Raw genomic sequence first — 18308 nt, forward strand, 5'->3', positions numbered from 1 at the left:
CCAAAAACCCAGCAGCAATTACAAGTTCCTTCCTTTCCCTCACTCTTATATCTAAAAACTCTCAAATTCAACTGATTACACTTATAGCTATTAAATCTGGTAACTTTTCTCCATCCTCACTTTCGGCTCCCTTATTTCAAGTCACTGTTATTTGGAGCTTTATGTTTTTTTTTTTTTTTTGGAGAGGTTTTCGCTATAGGGCGCGTGCGCTCGCCAGACAGACAGAGACATAGAGACAGAAAGCGAGAAATCACCCCCCAGGGGGGATGGTCACGCCACAATCCCTTCCCCTCCATTCTCCTCTCGGGATCTTGGGCACGCACGCACACGCGCCCGGCGTGAGATTTAAGCCACCGGGTCCGAGATGCGAACCGCGGTCGACTACGTGGGAGTCCAGCGACATAGCCATTACGCTAACTGCTGGTTCCTGGAGCTTTATGTTTAAAAGCCTTCTAATTGTTCTCCCTATCTTTAGTCTTGTTTCCTCAAAACTAATTGCTATAATACAACCCAGAATAACTGTTTTAATAAACAAACCTGCTAAATCTTTTCAATAGCTTCCTGTTACTCTTGGGATACATGCTAGATTTTTTTTTTTTTTAGGTTTCTGCTATAGGACATGTGCATTCCCCACCAGAAAGACAGAGAGAGACAGAAGGACAGAAAGTGAGAAATTACCCCTCAATGGGGATGGCTACGCCACAATCCCTTCTCCTCCATTCTCCTCTCAGGATCTTGGGCACGCACGTACATGCACCTGGCGTGAGTTTAAGCCACTGGGTCTTAGACTCGAGCCACAGTTGGCTACATGATAGTCCAGTGACATAGCCATTACGCCATTTGCTGGTCCCAAATGCTAGATTTCTTAAGGAGTTTGCAAGGTGTTCTGAAATCCATTTTTGACTAATTCTCAAGCGCCGTTCCTCTACTCTCTTCACTTACTAACTCTGCACTTTTGTTGGCAGTTTTCTAAACCCTGAGGTTTTTGCTGCCACTACTTTTGTCTGGACTACATGGCTTTTTCTATCCCAGCTGCTGAATCACCTGAGTAACTCGTACTTAACCTTCAGAAGTCAGTTGTGCCCACAATCTGTCCCTAACTACCTCCACCCTCCTGTTCAATCAATCCTGAAGCCCTCTTATATGACTCCTCATCAGTGGCACAGTCAAATATATTAAGTTGATGCAAAAGTAAATGTGGTTTTGCATTGTTGAAATTTGCCGTGTGTTATTGGATAGATTCTTAAATAAATGTGGTGGTATTGTACATCATTTTAATGTGCATTTAAAAAAATTTGCTAATGACTTATTACTTGCTCTTTATTTCATATATGTTTTAGAGTCTTCCAACTACACGAGAAATTGCTAAGGAACTCAATGTCGACCATTCTATGGCCATTTGGCATTTGAAAGAAATTTAAAAAGTGAAAAAGTTCAGTAAGTGGGTGCCTCATAAGCCGACTGAAAAATTTTTTTTTTGTAGAGGTTTTTTTCCTATAGGGCGTGTGCGCTCACCAGAAAGACAGAGAGACAGAAAGCGAGAAATCACCCCCCAGGGGGGATGGCCATGCCACAATCCCTTCTTCTCTATTCTCCTCTCGGGATCTTGGGCATGCACACACACGCACCCGGTGTGAGTTTAAGCCACTGGGTCTGGGACTTGAACCACGGTCGACTACATGGGAGTTCAGCGACATAGCCATTACGCTAACTACTGGTCCCCTGACTGGAAATTTTTAAAAGACTATCATTTTTGAAGTGTTATCTTCTCTTATTCTACACAATAGTGAACCATTTCTCAATCAGATTGTGATTTGCAATGAAAAGTGAATTTTATATGACAACTGGCTATGACTGGCTTAGTGGTTGGGCTGAGAAAAAGCTCCAGAGCACTTCCCAAAGCAAAACTTGCACCACAAGAAGGTCATGGTCACCATTTGATGGGGTCTAATCCATTACAGCTTTTGAATCCTGGTGAAACCATTTCATCTGAGAAGTAAGCTCAGCAAATTGATGAGATGAACCAAAAACTGCAGTGTTTGCAGCTGACATTGGTCAATAGAAAGGGCCCAATTCTCCATAATGCTCAACCGCATACCACACAACCAATGCTTCAGAAGTTGAACGAATTGGGCTACAAAGCTTTGCCTTATCTGCCATATTCACCTGACCTCTCTCCAACAGACTACTGCTTTTTCAAACATCGCAACCACATATTTCAGGAAAAATGCTTCCACAACAGCAGGATGAAGAAGATGCTTTTCAAGAGTTTGTTGAATCCCCAAGCATGAATTTTTATACCACATGAATAAACAAACATTTCTTGTTGACAAAAATGTGTTAATTGTAATAGTTCCTATTTCTATTAATAAAGATGCATTTTATCCTAGTTATAAGGATTTAAAATTCATAGTCCCAAACTGCGATTTTTTTTTTTAGAGGTTTTTGCTATAGGGGGCGTGTGCTCGCCAGACAGACAGAGACAAAGAGACAGAAAGCGAGAAATCACCCCCCAGGGGGATGGCCACGCCGCAATCCCTTCTCTTCTATTCTCCTCTCAGGATCTTGGGCACGCACGGCACACGCACCCAGTGTGAGTTTTAAGCCACCGAGTCTGGGATGCGAACCACAGTCGACCACGTGGGAGTCCAGCGACATAGCCATTACACTAACTGCTGGTGCCACCAAACTGTAATTTCTTTTGCACCACCTAATAGTATTTTCCAGAGAGTATTATTATTGTCTGCGTATCTCCACTCTAGCACAGGGACTTGTATCTTGTTCGTCATTGTATTCCTAGAATCTAGCCATGTTCCAGACATGCAATTAAAAATTCAGTAATTATTTGTGGAGTAATAACAATAACGACAATAATAATTTATTTAAAAAAACTTAATATGTTCTAGACACTGTGTTTGGTGTTTTACATGAATTCTTACTTAATTCTCACAACAAGGTACTAACCTTTTCCCTCTATATTTTATTTGATGGTTTTAGATTTCTTATTTGTAAAATGAGGATGTTGATCCAGTTAAATCTCTCAGATGCTCTTTTAAAATTTTATGGCGGGACCAGCAGGTGGCATGGTGGTTAAGGCACTGGACACTCCCACATGGCCAACTAGGGGGTTCAAGTCCTGAATCTAGTGGCTTGCTTTCTCACTTCTTCTCTCTCTCACTCTTACCTTCTGTCTCTCTCTCATCAAATTAAAAAAAAAATGAATGAATAAATAAAATAAGGAAAAAATTTTTATAGCCATTCTTACTTACCCAAAGTTAGATAGGCTTTTATATGTATTCTGCTTTTAGGGTATGCTAACTACTATGATCAAAGACAAATGCCAAATTCCATCCCACAGGATATATATTTATTTTTTGTGGCCCTTAATCATAATTAATTTCCCCAGAAAAGTCCATAAATTCCTTCAACTAAAGGCAAAATCTCTGTATGTCAATATATATTCCCCACCCTGGGGGGACAATTTATAATTTTTCAGATTTCCCATGGGCAAAAACAAGCAATAAAACAAATAAAAATATCGACTATTAACATGAGTGAGCTTCACATTCTCACCTTCTTTCTTAATTTTATGTATACTTAGAACCACATTACGTAGAAGTCAGTTGGGTCACAATAAATTAGAACATATATTCAAAATATGTTCTAGGAAAGGCATATTTATTGTCTGGCCCAATAATAATTTAGCTTTTAGACATCTCTCTCATTGTCGGTCTTTTAACAACCTTGTCCAGTGTTTTTTTCATAGACATATCTGACCTACCTGTAGATTATCACACATTTCTTGGCTGTATGTTAACCGCTGAATTTCAGTGGGTGATACAAGGTATAATGCTTGTCCTTCATTGGTAAAGCAAAATGTCCTTGCTATCCTCATATCTGTCAGTGGCAAATAATTAACATCCAACATCGGGCGAAGACTAGGTAGGCTGAATGGAAAAAAGCAAATATTTCAAATTCAAATTGTTAGAAACAGATCCTTACACATAGCAGTACTTTTAAACCATTATTTTATGCTTGTTTCTTTTTAGTATCTTCAAGGCTAAGTGATAATAAACTAGACTTTCACATAAAATCACATGCGTTAAAAAAAATAAAACAAACAAACAAAAAAAACATAGGCAAAGTTCTATCTTAATCTACACAAATTCTTAGTAAATGTAGGGCCAGCAATCTTGGGGGCACTTTTTGCAGTATTTCACAAGCTTCTATAATCAATCATAGCCTTTAATTATGGCAGAAACAGAACATCTAGATAATGTCTAATTTCATACTTGGTCTATTGTCTCTCAGGCAAAATTCCTGAGTCTAAGGAGGATGTGCACGGACAAACATGGAGTGGGTGCAGTTCTCTGTGGCTGGGGATGAAGTGGCTTTGCTCCCTACTCCTTTACACACTCTATACACAGAAATGGAAGTAGAAATTTCCTATCTTTTAGGGCACCTGCACTGAATGCATGATTAATACATTAAACACAGGGCTGTAAGGGAGTAAGTTATAAATTATGTCAGAATTTGCACATCCAAATGAAACTACACATCTGAAGTGTCTTACTACATTACTATATGCTTAATCAAATGTTGTGGCTAATAAGTTTACTAAAATATTCATCAGAATATCCCCTTCGATACTGTTCTTGGAGCTAGTTTTACAAACTGAAGAAAGTCTCACTATTTTTCAATTACTTCTCTAATGCCACATGAAAAAAAAAACATAATTCAATCTCAAGATTTGAAACTATTCTACTGATTTTAAGTGTGCACAAAATTAATCTCAGATCATAAAAACAGTACCCCCAAAACAAAGTTTGTAACTATCTCTGTGTCCTTGAATTTTACTGTGTAAAATGGGATTTAAAATCTATGCTGCTGGAATAAGCTTTTCAGGAGAGTCTAGCACTCTGCTGCCCAATGTGTAGCCATGAGCCACTTGTGGCTGTCGAGCAGCTGATACCTGGATAGTCAGAATTGAGATCTGCTGGAAGTGTAAATTACACACTGGATTTCAAGGACTCAGCATGAATAATGAACATCTAATACCTTAATAAGATATTGAAAAGTTATCTATTATAGCACTTTAGGAAACTAAGTTCTCTATGAGATGAGTCCCAAACAAACCCAGCTAACAGATTTCCAGAATAGAGTCAGACATAGGTAGCCTCTTGTGTCTCTCTCTACTCTCAAACTTGCTTTTCCAGGTCTGGGTACATCAGGACCTAAGCAATCATTAGTTACCTGCCATCTCTCAGAAAATTGGGACTTGAGGAGATTGGATTACTCCTGGCCTCACTATATTTTACTAAATCATACCAAATAATTTCTTTTTCAAATATTTTGAGGAACCTCTAGAATCCGTAAAGAGTTGTCACTATAACATAATAGCAGAGAAGCTATCATCATTCGTGTACAGTTTATAAAGGACAGACTATGTGCTTAGCAATGACTTTTGTTTTTAAAACTCTTTTCATTGGGACCAGCAGTTAGCATAATGGCTATGTTGCTGAACTCCCATGTAGTCGACCACGGTTCACGTCCTGGACCCAGTGTCTTAAACTCACACCGGGTGCGTGTGTGTGCATGCCCAAGATCCCGAGAGGAGAATGTTTACCAGGAACATCTGCTAAGGGTTACTGTTCTCCACACTGAACATTCACCAGCGCATAACACCAAAAAAAGTGGACCAAAATCCCTGTTCTCAAGGAGCTGACATTCCAGTAAGGAAAGGCAAACAAAAAGCACAAGAAGTACATTCTGTATTGGTCGTCGGAAAAGGCATGACACATTTTTAAAAAAAACATAATTCAATCTCAAGATTTGAAACTATTCTACTGATTTTAAGTGTGCACAAAATTAATCTCAGATCATAAAAACAGTACCCCCAAAACAAAGTTTGTAACTATCTCTGTGTCCTTGAATTTTACTGTGTAAAATGGGATTTAAAATCTATGCTGCTGGAATAAGCTTTTCAGGAGAGTCTAGCACTCTGCTGCCCAATGTGTAGCCATGAGCCACTTGTGGCTGTCGAGCAGCTGATACCTGGATAGTCAGAATTGAGATCTGCTGGAAGTGTAAATTACACACTGGATTTCAAGGACTCAGCATGAATAATGAACATCTAATACCTTAATAAGATATTGAAAAGTTATCTATTATAGCACTTTAGGAAACTAAGTTCTCTATGAGATGAGTCCCAAACAAACCCAGCTAACAGATTTCCAGAATAGAGTCAGACATAGGTAGCCTCTTGTGTCTCTCTCTACTCTCAAACTTGCTTTTCCAGGTCTGGGTACATCAGGACCTAAGCAATCATTAGTTACCTGCCATCTCTCAGAAAATTGGGACTTGAGGAGATTGGATTACTCCTGGCCTCACTATATTTTACTAAATCATACCAAATAATTTCTTTTTCAAATATTTTGAGGAACCTCTAGAATCCGTAAAGAGTTGTCACTATAACATAATAGCAGAGAAGCTATCATCATTCGTGTACAGTTTATAAAGGACAGACTATGTGCTTAGCAATGACTTTTGTTTTTAAAACTCTTTTCATTGGGACCAGCAGTTAGCATAATGGCTATGTTGCTGAACTCCCATGTAGTCGACCACGGTTCACGTCCTGGACCCAGTGTCTTAAACTCACACCGGGTGCGTGTGTGTGCATGCCCAAGATCCCGAGAGGAGAATGGAGGAGAGGATTGGAGTGATTTCTCACTTTCTGTCTCTCTGTCTCTCTGGCGAGTGCATGCGCCCTGTAGCAAAAACCTCTCTCATAAAAACAAAAAACAAAACACAAAAAAACCAAAACTCTTTTCATTTTCATTTTTCAAGAAATTTCTCACCTCATAAATATATTTCATAGAACATAGTCATTTTTTTGTTTGGAAAGGTTTTTGCTATAAGTTGTGTGCGCTCTTCAGAAAGGCAGAGAGACAGAAAGCGAGAAATCACCCCCCACAGGGGATGGCCACACCACAAGCCCTTCTCCTCCATTCTCCTTTGGGGATCTTGGCACCTGGCATGAGTTTAAGCCACTGCGTCCAGGACTCGAACTGTGGTTGACTACATGGGAGTTCAGCGACATAACCATTATACCAACTGTTGGTTCCAGTACATAGTCATTTAAATAGAATTTTGAGACATACATAACATTTGCGAAATCAAGAACTAAAATTCTGCAAAAGCACTGTAAGTAATCACTATCCAGCTACCACCAATTGTAGCATAATGACAGTTTAAGATAAGACAAATTTTGAACACTAATTGCTAATTCAGCTATCTCTCTGTCTCACACACACATTTTTTTTCCTTTTAAACAGAGGCATGTCTGGGAATTAAGTGATCATTTTCAAATAAGACTAGAATAACTGTCATAAGAAATCTCTAAAAGCTGAGAAAGGGAAGACCAGATAAAGAAAGAACCAGAAATACATAACAGAATGAGCAGACTATAAAATGATTCTTTAGTTTTTCAAAATTTTCTTCTTCACTATGTCCCTTAGCTTACAAATCTGTCCATGCTTTTCTCATTAAGGAATGACAATGAAAATAAAACACCCCCCAAATTTAGCTTTTATCTCATCTCTCTTTTTACCACAAAATTTTCTAAAAGAATAATGTACACCAGGGGGAAAGGGCCAGATAGTAAATTTCTTAGGCTTAGTTAGCCACATAGTCTATGGTGAAACTACTCAACTTGGCCTGGTGGTGCAAAAGCAGTCACAATCAATGTACAACCAAATGAGCGTGACCGCGTTAAAACAAACTTCATGAACATTGAAGTTTGAATTTCATATAATTTTCACATATCATGAAATAGTCTCTGATTTTTTTCAACCATTAAAAATATAAAATCTAGGCTGGCCCAGTAGCCAAGGGAGCTAGATCCTGTATTGTTGACTGAGCAGTTCAAATCCTGGTCTAGGGCTTGAAAAATTGAGTGCATGTGCATGTATGCCCCAAATCCAGAATGGAGAAATGCAGGAGAAGGAATTGTGGTGTGACTACACCCCACACTCTCTGGTGAGTATATCTGCTCTCTAGTAATACACCCACAAGCACACATACCATTCTTAGTTTGTAGGCTAAGATTGGAGGTAGAAGTAGATTTGCTCTGTAACTTTATAGTTTGCCAACTCCGATCACTGTCTCTATTCTTTCCCACTTTAAAATTAGCTTTTGTTTCCACCATGCTATGATATGCTTTTTTAAAAGCTAATACTATCCTACTGCTTGCAAGATCTAGTGGTTTTATTTTTTTTCTGTACCCAAATTCTTTGACCATGTTCGACTAACTCTAATTATCTTTTCTGTTTTATTATTCTTCTCTCCTTTTATTTCAATAAGTTACTTTCCTTCCAATAAGCTTCTCACACACACATTTTTTTTCCTTTTAAACAGAGGCATGTCTGGGAATTAAGTGATCATTTTCAAATAAGACTAGAATAACTGTCATAAGAAATCTCTAAAAGCTGAGAAAGGGAAGACCAGATAAAGAAAGAACCAGAAATACATAACAGAATGAGCAGACTATAAAATGATTCTTTAGTTTTTCAAAATTTTCTTCTTCACTATGTCCCTTAGCTTACAAATCTGTCCATGCTTTTCTCATTAAGGAATGACAATGAAAATAAAACACCCCCCAAATTTAGCTTTTATCTCATCTCTCTTTTTACCACAAAATTTTCTAAAAGAATAATGTACACCAGGGGGAAAGGGCCAGATAGTAAATTTCTTAGGCTTAGTTAGCCACATAGTCTATGGTGAAACTACTCAACTTGGCCTGGTGGTGCAAAAGCAGTCACAATCAATGTACAACCAAATGAGCGTGACCGCGTTAAAACAAACTTCATGAACATTGAAGTTTGAATTTCATATAATTTTCACATATCATGAAATAGTCTCTGATTTTTTTCAACCATTAAAAATATAAAATCTAGGCTGGCCCAGTAGCCAAGGGAGCTAGATCCTGTATTGTTGACTGAGCAGTTCAAATCCTGGTCTAGGGCTTGAAAAATTGAGTGCATGTGCATGTATGCCCCAAATCCAGAATGGAGAAATGCAGGAGAAGGAATTGTGGTGTGACTACACCCCACACTCTCTGGTGAGTATATCTGCTCTCTAGTAATACACCCACAAGCACACATACCATTCTTAGTTTGTAGGCTAAGATTGGAGGTAGAAGTAGATTTGCTCTGTAACTTTATAGTTTGCCAACTCCGATCACTGTCTCTATTCTTTCCCACTTTAAAATTAGCTTTTGTTTCCACCATGCTATGATATGCTTTTTTAAAAGCTAATACTATCCTACTGCTTGCAAGATCTAGTGGTTTTATTTTTTTTCTGTACCCAAATTCTTTGACCATGTTCGACTAACTCTAATTATCTTTTCTGTTTTATTATTCTTCTCTCCTTTTATTTCAATAAGTTACTTTCCTTCCAATAAGCTTTTTTTTTTTTTACCGTTTCTTTTTCCCCCCCTCCCAATAACTTTTATATGTTTAATTATCCTCTATTTTTATCCTCTAATCTCCTCTGGGAACTTGGTTTGTGATAAAAAAAATTCAATCCCATATTTCCTCTGTTAAAATGTATAGTTTCTTTGTACTGGAATCATGAGCATACCTATTTTACCTTCTAGTTGTACAGTAAGCTTCTTAAAGGGTTTGGCTCATGTTTTGCTAATTTTTTATGTTCTTCATATACCTACTGCAATGTTTAACTGTCTCAATACTTTTTGGAACAAAGTGAGATATTAAAAATAATGACTGACTTCTACATATCTGTTTATTAACTTTTTATTGAATTCATAAAATCATTAGGGAGTTATTTTTGTGTTCTCAAACTTTATTTCATTTCACTAACAGTAGAATAAAATCTCTCAGCTGATAAATTAAAATATTTGATGACTTCTACTATACTGTCCAGTGCTAGCCACACTTTTTCCTAAACTAGCAATTGCAGGCAAATTATTTAGCTTTCACTTGTTAACATATGTAAAATGGAGAATGGGAATAATACTTTATTTTCTTATGTCCTAAAGAGGTAATAAGGATAAAATAAAATTCTTATTTAAAATTCTTGTATGGACTATGAAATATAATAAAAGTAATAGTTAATTTTTTTTCATGTATTCATCTTTTACTTCCATTGCCTAGCACAGCATCTGGGAGATAACTTACGCTCAGTAAGTGTTGAATGAATGTATGAATGACTGGAAAGTGATCTTTTCCTTATATTCCTTGATGTTAGTTAACCTATATATTTCAGAACTGGCCCTGCAGTGTACTAGTTAAAAGAGTTGGATCCCACATGACCAATTGTAGTTTAAATCCTGGGCTGGGGTTTAGAATACATGCCAGATGTATGCATGCATGCCCAAAATCCTGATGGGAAGAAAGAATGGAGGAAAAAGGATTGCAGAATGACCACATCCCATTGGGAGAGGGCTTTCTCCCTCTTGCTCTAGTGAGTGTATGCCCTCAGGCAATAATATATATGAGTATACAAATATATATAAACTCGTATATATATAAATATATTTCATTCACAATGCCGAGCTTTTTTTTAAGTTTTGCATAGGGCATGTATGCTCACCAGATACACACACACACACACAGAGAGAGAGAGAAAGAGAGGGAAAGCGAGAAAAAAAAATCTAGAGTGGATGGCCATGCCACAATCTCTTCTCCATTTATCTCTTGGGATGTGGGGCACACAACACACATGCGTGTGGTGTGATTTTCAAAACCCACTGAGTCTGAGTTTTAAACCGGGGAGTCAGCCATGTGGGATCCAGCTGCTTTAACCTCTGTGGCACCTGCTGGCCCAATGCCAAGCATTTTTAATAACAAAAATAAAACAAAAAGCCCACACATATATATGCACAATCACACACACATGCACTCACATACACAAAACAAAACAGAACTGTCACTGAATTGCTAAACAATAAAACATTCACAAACATAACAAAACAATGATGTCAGGTTGTTTCTTGGTGTAATCTTGCACATTACCCATATACTTTTCAGAATTGTTCCTTGCTGGTATTGTAATTATTAGATAACTTATAAAAAAGCAAATACCTCATTATCATGATATGCCCATTAGCACAAAAGCATGCCAAACAGGCACTGTTACACATGACCACCACATCTGCTTGCAGTATAAATGATGTCTCGGTGATGTTATGAACATAAAGGCAAGTCTGAGAAGGCAGTGAGAAGACTTTGGCTTGTTTTTCTGAGCAGATTATTGTGTACTGATGATCCCCTATTTCTTGAGATGCAGAAGAGGAGTTCATAACCAGTTTCCTTTTCCAAGACTTTTCATTTTCATCTATGTTGTTTGGATCCCTCCAAACTTCATACGGCGGTTGCATTACCCCGCCAGTTCGGTCCATACAGGAGAATGTTAGCACAGCTCCTTTCAATGAGAGGAATGTACCTATAAAAACAATTTCACATCACTGGCACATGAAATTCTTTCTAAAACAGGTGTTATTCATTTATGGGCAAAATTTTTCAATATTTCAATTTATATCTATGGTCTTACAATATTGCAGCAATATACATAAGTCAGTAGATTTTTAAGTTTATATGTTGCAGTAACTTGGAGTCAGACAACATTGAGTCTAAAAGGAACCTAAGACATAATTTTTCAAATCTTCTCATTATACTAAAGAGAAAGCCACAGACCTAGAGAGATGATGAGACTTGGGCCAGGTCACATAGCAAGTTAGCTGAGCCTGTACTAGAACTCAGGTTTCCTGATTCCTGATCCAGAATTGTTTCATTATACTATATAGTCCCTAACAAAATGACCCCCCCTTTTTTTTTTTAAAAAAAAAAGTAGATTTAAGAAAATAATTTTCAGGGAACCGGCAGTTAGTGTAATGGCTATGTTGCTGGACTCCCACGTAGTCGACCGCAGTTCGCGTCCCGGACCCGGTGGCTTAGAACTCATGACGGGCGTGAATGGAGGAGAAGGGATTGTGGCGTGACCATCCCCCTGGGGGGTGATCTCTCGCTTTCTGTCTTCTCTCTCTGGCTGGGGAGCGCACGGGCCCTATAGTGAAAACCTCTCAAAAAAAAAAAAAAAGAAAATAATTTTCAGTTATTAAAATAACCTCAACTGAAAAAATTATGCCATCTGATTTCATTTTCTTGTTTCATAGGCTCATTTGCTAGATAATGTTATTTCCTTCCTCTGAAATTGAACACAGAATAAATGTTACAAAGTTTAAATGTTCAGTATGCATTTTAGCGACTTTAATTGTATGGAAAAGACTAAATTAACTACCTTTAGCTCTTAGATGGGCCTATACATCTTTTTCAGAAAGGAGGTTTACTTACCTGAATTCTCCAAGGTTGAATATCTATGCCAGATCCTTACCTACAGGCAATTTTTACTAGTCTCAGGGGATTGTATACTATAAAACTTAGGAGGTAACTTAGGCTATATAAATCTTTGGGCATTTCCAGAATCGCTGACTAAGCTGTGCCCCTATGAGACCTTTCCTTCCTTTGTCTTATGACATCACGTAGAGATGTAGAGGAAGTAAGGGTTAACCCAGATGGCATGCCTCAAGAGCGTATCTGTGATAAAGACTTGAAAAAGGGAAGGATGACAGATAAAAATACATTCCATTTTAGAAAGTACTTTACCTATAATTTAAAGCACTTAAAACTTACCAAATTAAAAATAACATATTTGGATGATCTAACATCTTCGTTGTGCTGCAAACCTGGGACAAGGATGGCTACCACCATGTCCCAGATGTTATGGGGCATGTACCTGAACCTGACCATCCCCATATACACTCTCAGATTCCCAACAGGAGTGGAAAGTGAAGGTAGAGTGCCCTTCTCCCTACAAACCAGTTGTCACCTGGGTGAGAGACAGGTAGAAGCAGGCTGCACATGAACAGAGGCTCCAAGGCCCTGGCTCATGCTCCATTACTCCACCAGTCTTCATTTACAAGACATACATTAAAAGATGAAATTATTAAGAATTTCAAGACTATAAGAGCAGACCATTAGACCAGCAAAAGGCCTCTGGGGAGTGAGCCCCATGCACAGATCATGCACCTATCAAGCCAGCCCCACATACGTCTGAACACTTGAGTATACAGCTGTTGTACTGTTATTATATGACTTTATGTTGTCTTTCCAACTGTACTATGAATCATCCAAAAGAAGGAACCATGTATTTGGCTTTTCTTATTGTTCTCACTAGGTAGGTAGGCAATCTAATCAAAATCGTAATAGGCATTATTTGGTAATCTATTGACTATGCATCACATCCAAGTTAAGAAAATGACTATACATGGGAAAATAAACACGGGAAAATAAACACAGGTAAATGAACAAGTGAAAAAAAAAAAACCTGAACTGACTAGATTCAAAGATTCAGATATAGACTTAAGCCAGATCTGAGCTATTCAAATAAAATAAAGCTATTCCAATAAAGCAAAGATTCAGATATAGATTTAAGATGCCAGATTTGAGCTATTCAAATAAAGCCAAGCCTCACTATGTGAACTGAGTTAGAGACAGGCATACGGTTCCTTGAGCCTAAAACTTTTTTCCTTTTCCTTTTTTCTGAATATGTATTTTCAACTTTTTCTATTGTGGCAAAATACATGTATTACAAAATTTACCATCTTAACTATTACCTCTGTATAGCTCAGTGGTTTTATACACATTCATATTGTGCAACCCTCGCTACTGGCTACCTGTAGAACTCCTTAACATATAGTTTTAAATAAAAATTATAAATGTTTATTGCACAAGATATGGAAAATAACATTATGAAACTCATTCATAACCCTGTTAACGTCTGTAAGTATTTTTCCAAGCTATGCTGAACAGTATGTAGCACATATTTTATATAAAACTAACCTTATAAAATTAGGATAATTTTCTGTGCTATTTCAAGTTAAGACTCTTTTTTAATCACATGACTATATAATTTCAAATATCTGAAAACACCTTCTTTCTTTCTTTGTGTGTTTTTTTTTTTAGAGTTTTTTTTTGCTATAGGGCGTGTACACTTGCCAGACAGACAGAGAGAGACAGAGAGACAGAAAGTGAGAAATCACCCCCCAGGGAGATGGCCACGCCACAATCCCTTCTCCTCCATTCTCCTCTTGGGATCTTGGGCATGCATGTACATGCGCTCGGCGTGAGTTTTAAGCCACCGGGTCCAGGATGCAAACCGCGGTCGACTACGTGGGAGTCCAGCGACATAGTCATTACACCAACTGGTGGTCCCTGAAAACACCATCTTTCATGAATGTATAACATTCTGTTGCTACATTCTATTGTGTTAGTTATTTTTACTAATCTTCTGTGACTGGACATTTATGTTACAGTGAGTTTTATTATTTTTATTTATTATTTATATAAATAATTTTATGATAAATGTCCTATGTATAAATCTTTGCTTCTTTGACTAAATCTCTTAGGATATATTCTTAAGTCTCTGTGGGCTTTTAGGGCCAATATGACAAGGTTCTGGGGGTTAGTTCTACAGGTCAGGACTATAGAATGTCTTTGGTATCTGATAACTTTCTAACCATAAGATATCAGTGGTAAGATTTTAGAATAAACACAGGTTCACCCAAACATGTGGGCTGTGCCTATTTAACCTGTCTGTGCCCTTTAACCCTGTTTGTAGGAGGCTAGGAGGATTGAGGGGTCTTAAGATCCTTGTCAAGGGTACCTCTCTGTCTCTGTCTCTTTCTCTCTATCATAAAAGAAAAAAAAATGTAAAAATGCAAATTCTCAAATGGTACCCAAGATGTACTAAATTAGAAACTCTACAAGGTGGGACCCAATTATCTGTATTGTAGCAAACCCTCCAAGAGATTCCAATGTAGACTGAAGTGGTAGCTATTAGAATAGAGAGTCTCAAGCTGCTTTCAAACTCTAAAATTAAATTACTTGGGGTCAGTGGGTGGCCTGGTGGTTAAGGTGCTAGACTTTCACATGGCTGACAATGGTTTGAGGCCTGGACCTGAAGGCTTGAAAATCATGCCAGGCATGTATGTGTGCATGCAAGAAATCCCAAAAGGAGAATAAAGAAAAATGAGTTGTAGGATGGTCATATCTAGCCCAGGGGTGGTGATTTCTTGCTTTCCCTCTCTCTCTCTCTGGTGAGCACATACACCCTATAGCAAACAAACAAAACAAAACAAAAACAAAAACAAGCAAACAGACATCTAAAATAAAATTATTTACTACCGTTCAAATTTTCTTATTACTGATAAGAATTTGTTGTCAGGAGAAATAAGATAATCTATGTGAAGAGATTCTTTAAAAAAAGAGAAGTAGGCTTTTCCTTTAGAAAAATTTTAGGTCTAGGGCTCATGTGCTTGCTAGAGAGATAGAGAGACAGAAAGTGAGAAATCACTCCCAGAGGGGATGGCCATGCTGCAAGCCTTTCTCCTCCATTCTCCTCTCAGGATTTTGGGCATGCATGCACATGCACCTGGCATGAGTTTTAGGCTACCAGGTTTGGTATTAGAACTGCAGTCAACTATGTGGAAGTCCAGTGACATAACCACTATGCCATCTGCTGGTCCTGAGAAGTAGGCTTTTCTTATTAGGAGATTTTGATTACTGATTCAATCTCCTTGTTAGTTGTGAATCTGTTTAGACTTTCTGTTCCAAAATGATTCAGTCATGGTAAGTTTGTTTCTAGGATTGTCTCCATTTCTTCTGGAGTATCCAGTTTGTTGGGATGTAATTGTCCATAGTCTCCTGCTCTTTTTTGTTTTGATACTATGAAGTAATATCTCCTTTTTAATTTCTGGTTTTAGCCTTCTCTCTTTTTCTATTAGTTAATTAGCTAAGAGTTAATCAATTCTGTTTATCTTTTCAAAAACCAACACTTAGTTTTGTTAAAAATGGGCTAAAGGCTCAGCCACTGTGGTCCACACTGCTAAGACACTGCGCTTCACAGGCTGGAACCACATAGGCTTGGTTCCATGCTCAGTCCAATCTAGAGGTCAGACACAGTGGTGTGCACCTGTAATCCCAGCAATTTGGGTGGCTGAGATAGTGTAGGTTCAAGCCTAACTTGGACAACACAGTGAGGCCTTATTTTAAAAGAGCTCAGAGTGGTAGCACATGCCTGTAGTCCCAGCTATGAGGCTAAGACAGAAGGCTTGCAACAGTGAGACCCTGTCTAAGAAAAAAGAAAAAGAAAAAGAAAAAGAAAAAGAAAAAGAAAAAGAAAAAGAAAAAGAAAAAGAAAGAAAAAGAAAAAGAAAGAAAAAGAAAAAGAAAAAGAAAAAGAAAAAGAAAGGGCTAAGAATATGAGTAGGGGCCAGCAGATGGCATGAAGGTTAAGAGGTTAAGGTGACTAGATCCCATATGGCTGACTATATGGTTTGAGTCCCGGATCTGGCAGCCTGAAAAACATGCTGGCACCTGTGCGTGCATGCCCAGAATTCTGGGAGGAGAATGGAAGAGATGGGACAGTGGCATAGCCAATCTTCCTGGGGAGTGATTTCTTTCCCTCTCTGTATCTGTCTCTTTCCAATGTAAGGATGTGTACAATTAATGAATAGTCTTTCAATGTTTGCCTATCACTCACCAATAGAGTTAATTATAGATACTATTCTGTTATATTAAGAAAAAAATCATATATCTAGCTCAGTGAATTTTCACAAATAATAATACTTTTTTTAATCTGTTAATAGAAGGAGCCTATTCTTGCAAAAGTTTGAATTCATGCCAATAATAGGACAAAAGGGTAAGTGAAGCTTCATTTTTTACTTTTTAAGAGAGATTTTGGCTAAATGGCACAAAAATTCTCCATTCTCCTCTCAGGATTTTGGGCACACACTCACACGCACCCCACTGTGTTTCAAGCCTCAGGGTCAGGCGCTTGAATGGAGGTCAGCCACGTGGATGTCCAGCAACATAACCATTATGCCATCTGCTGGTCCCTCATTTGTTTTTTATAGTACCTGAAGTGAATCTAGTTTTTCTTCCATGAATTAAAAGTGTCTAAAATTTGGGGCAAGCAGATGACGTAGCAGTTATATCATTGGACTCCCACATGGCCAATGTGGTTTGAGTCCCAGACCAGTGGCTCGAAACTCACTCCAGTGATATGTTCAAAATCCCAGAAGGAGAAAGGAGGAGAAGGGATTGCTGTGTGGCCATTCTCCCTGGAAAGAGGGGGTGGATTTCCCACTTTCCTTCTCATTGTGTCTGTCTCTCTTGCTCTCCAAGAAGTGCATGTGCCCAAGGCAAAACTTTGTCCAAAAAAAAAAAAAGTCTCTAAAAAGTCTTGACTTTTAGCTTCCTATATGTTTTAGTCTAGTCATTAAGGTTTTAGACAGATTCCATACTCTACACCCAGTTATCTTCAAGTGAAATTATATACATATATATATTTTTTGAGAGTTTTTGCTATAGGGTGCCTGCGTTCGCCAAAAAGACAGAGACAGAGAGACAGAAAGGGAAAAATCACCCCCCGGGGGGATGGTCACACCACAATACCTTCTCCTCCATTCTTTTGGGATCTTGGGCACGCATGCTCACGTGCCCGGTGTGAGTTTAAGCCACCAGGTCCGGGACTTGAACTGCAGTCGACCACATGGGAGTACAGCAACATAGCCATTATGCCAACTGCTAGTCTCAAGTGAAATTATATTTACTTTGGGGAAAATATGGTCCCTACAAACAAATATGGTGTGACTAGTAATAACAACTGTAAACATCTAATAGTGCTGTTATTTTTTGAAATCTATAAATGGGGAGCATATATGTTGATTATTCTGTATGAAGTTGTGATTTGGTTGTTGTCAAAGGGCATATGTGTGAAACAGAGAGAGGGAAATTGAGAAATAAACACCCATGGGGTTGCCACATTGCAAGCCCTTCTCTTCCAGTCTTCTCTTGGCATTTCAGGCATGCATGCACATGTGCCCAGCTCAGCTGCCCTTCCAGGATTGACTCAAACCACATCAGTCACCGTGGGAATCCAGTGCCTTTACCATCACACCACCTGCTGGCCTGACTATTCTTGTTCAATCAAATATAATCATAATGTTTGATTTAATTAGACCTTACTGTATTTGTTTTATTGCAGTTTATAAAAGATATAATGCATACATTTTACACATTTAAATATAAACATCTTATATTCAAAGTTCTTAACTAAAAAATACTTCAACTTAATAAGGTTTTTAAATCACAGTTTAGACTTAAGATTAAAAACTATATCCTTTTCAGGGCTGGCAGGTGGCATGGTGGTTAAGGTGCTGGATTCCC

At 38.1% G+C, this 18308-nt stretch overlaps 1 protein-coding gene across 2 annotated transcripts in view; it reads right to left on the reverse strand.

Moving 5' to 3' along the window:
* The window catches only part of STXBP5L (syntaxin binding protein 5L), a 376137-nt gene that overhangs the window by 18386 nt on the left and 339443 nt on the right, over nt 1-18308 (reverse strand). For both annotated transcript variants that reach the window (XM_006146699.2, XM_006146698.2), the window contains 2 exons: nt 11103-11463; nt 3782-3947 (listed from right to left, as the gene is read on the reverse strand). In XM_006146699.2, the coding sequence (XP_006146761.1) occupies nt 3782-3947; nt 11103-11463 (527 nt within the window). The remainder of the gene's footprint in view (nt 1-3781; nt 3948-11102; nt 11464-18308) is intronic.

This window comes from Tupaia chinensis, unplaced genomic scaffold (assembly GCF_000334495.1).
Source record: "Tupaia chinensis unplaced genomic scaffold, TupChi_1.0 Scaffold000185_1, whole genome shotgun sequence".
NCBI lineage: Eukaryota > Metazoa > Chordata > Mammalia > Scandentia > Tupaiidae > Tupaia > Tupaia belangeri.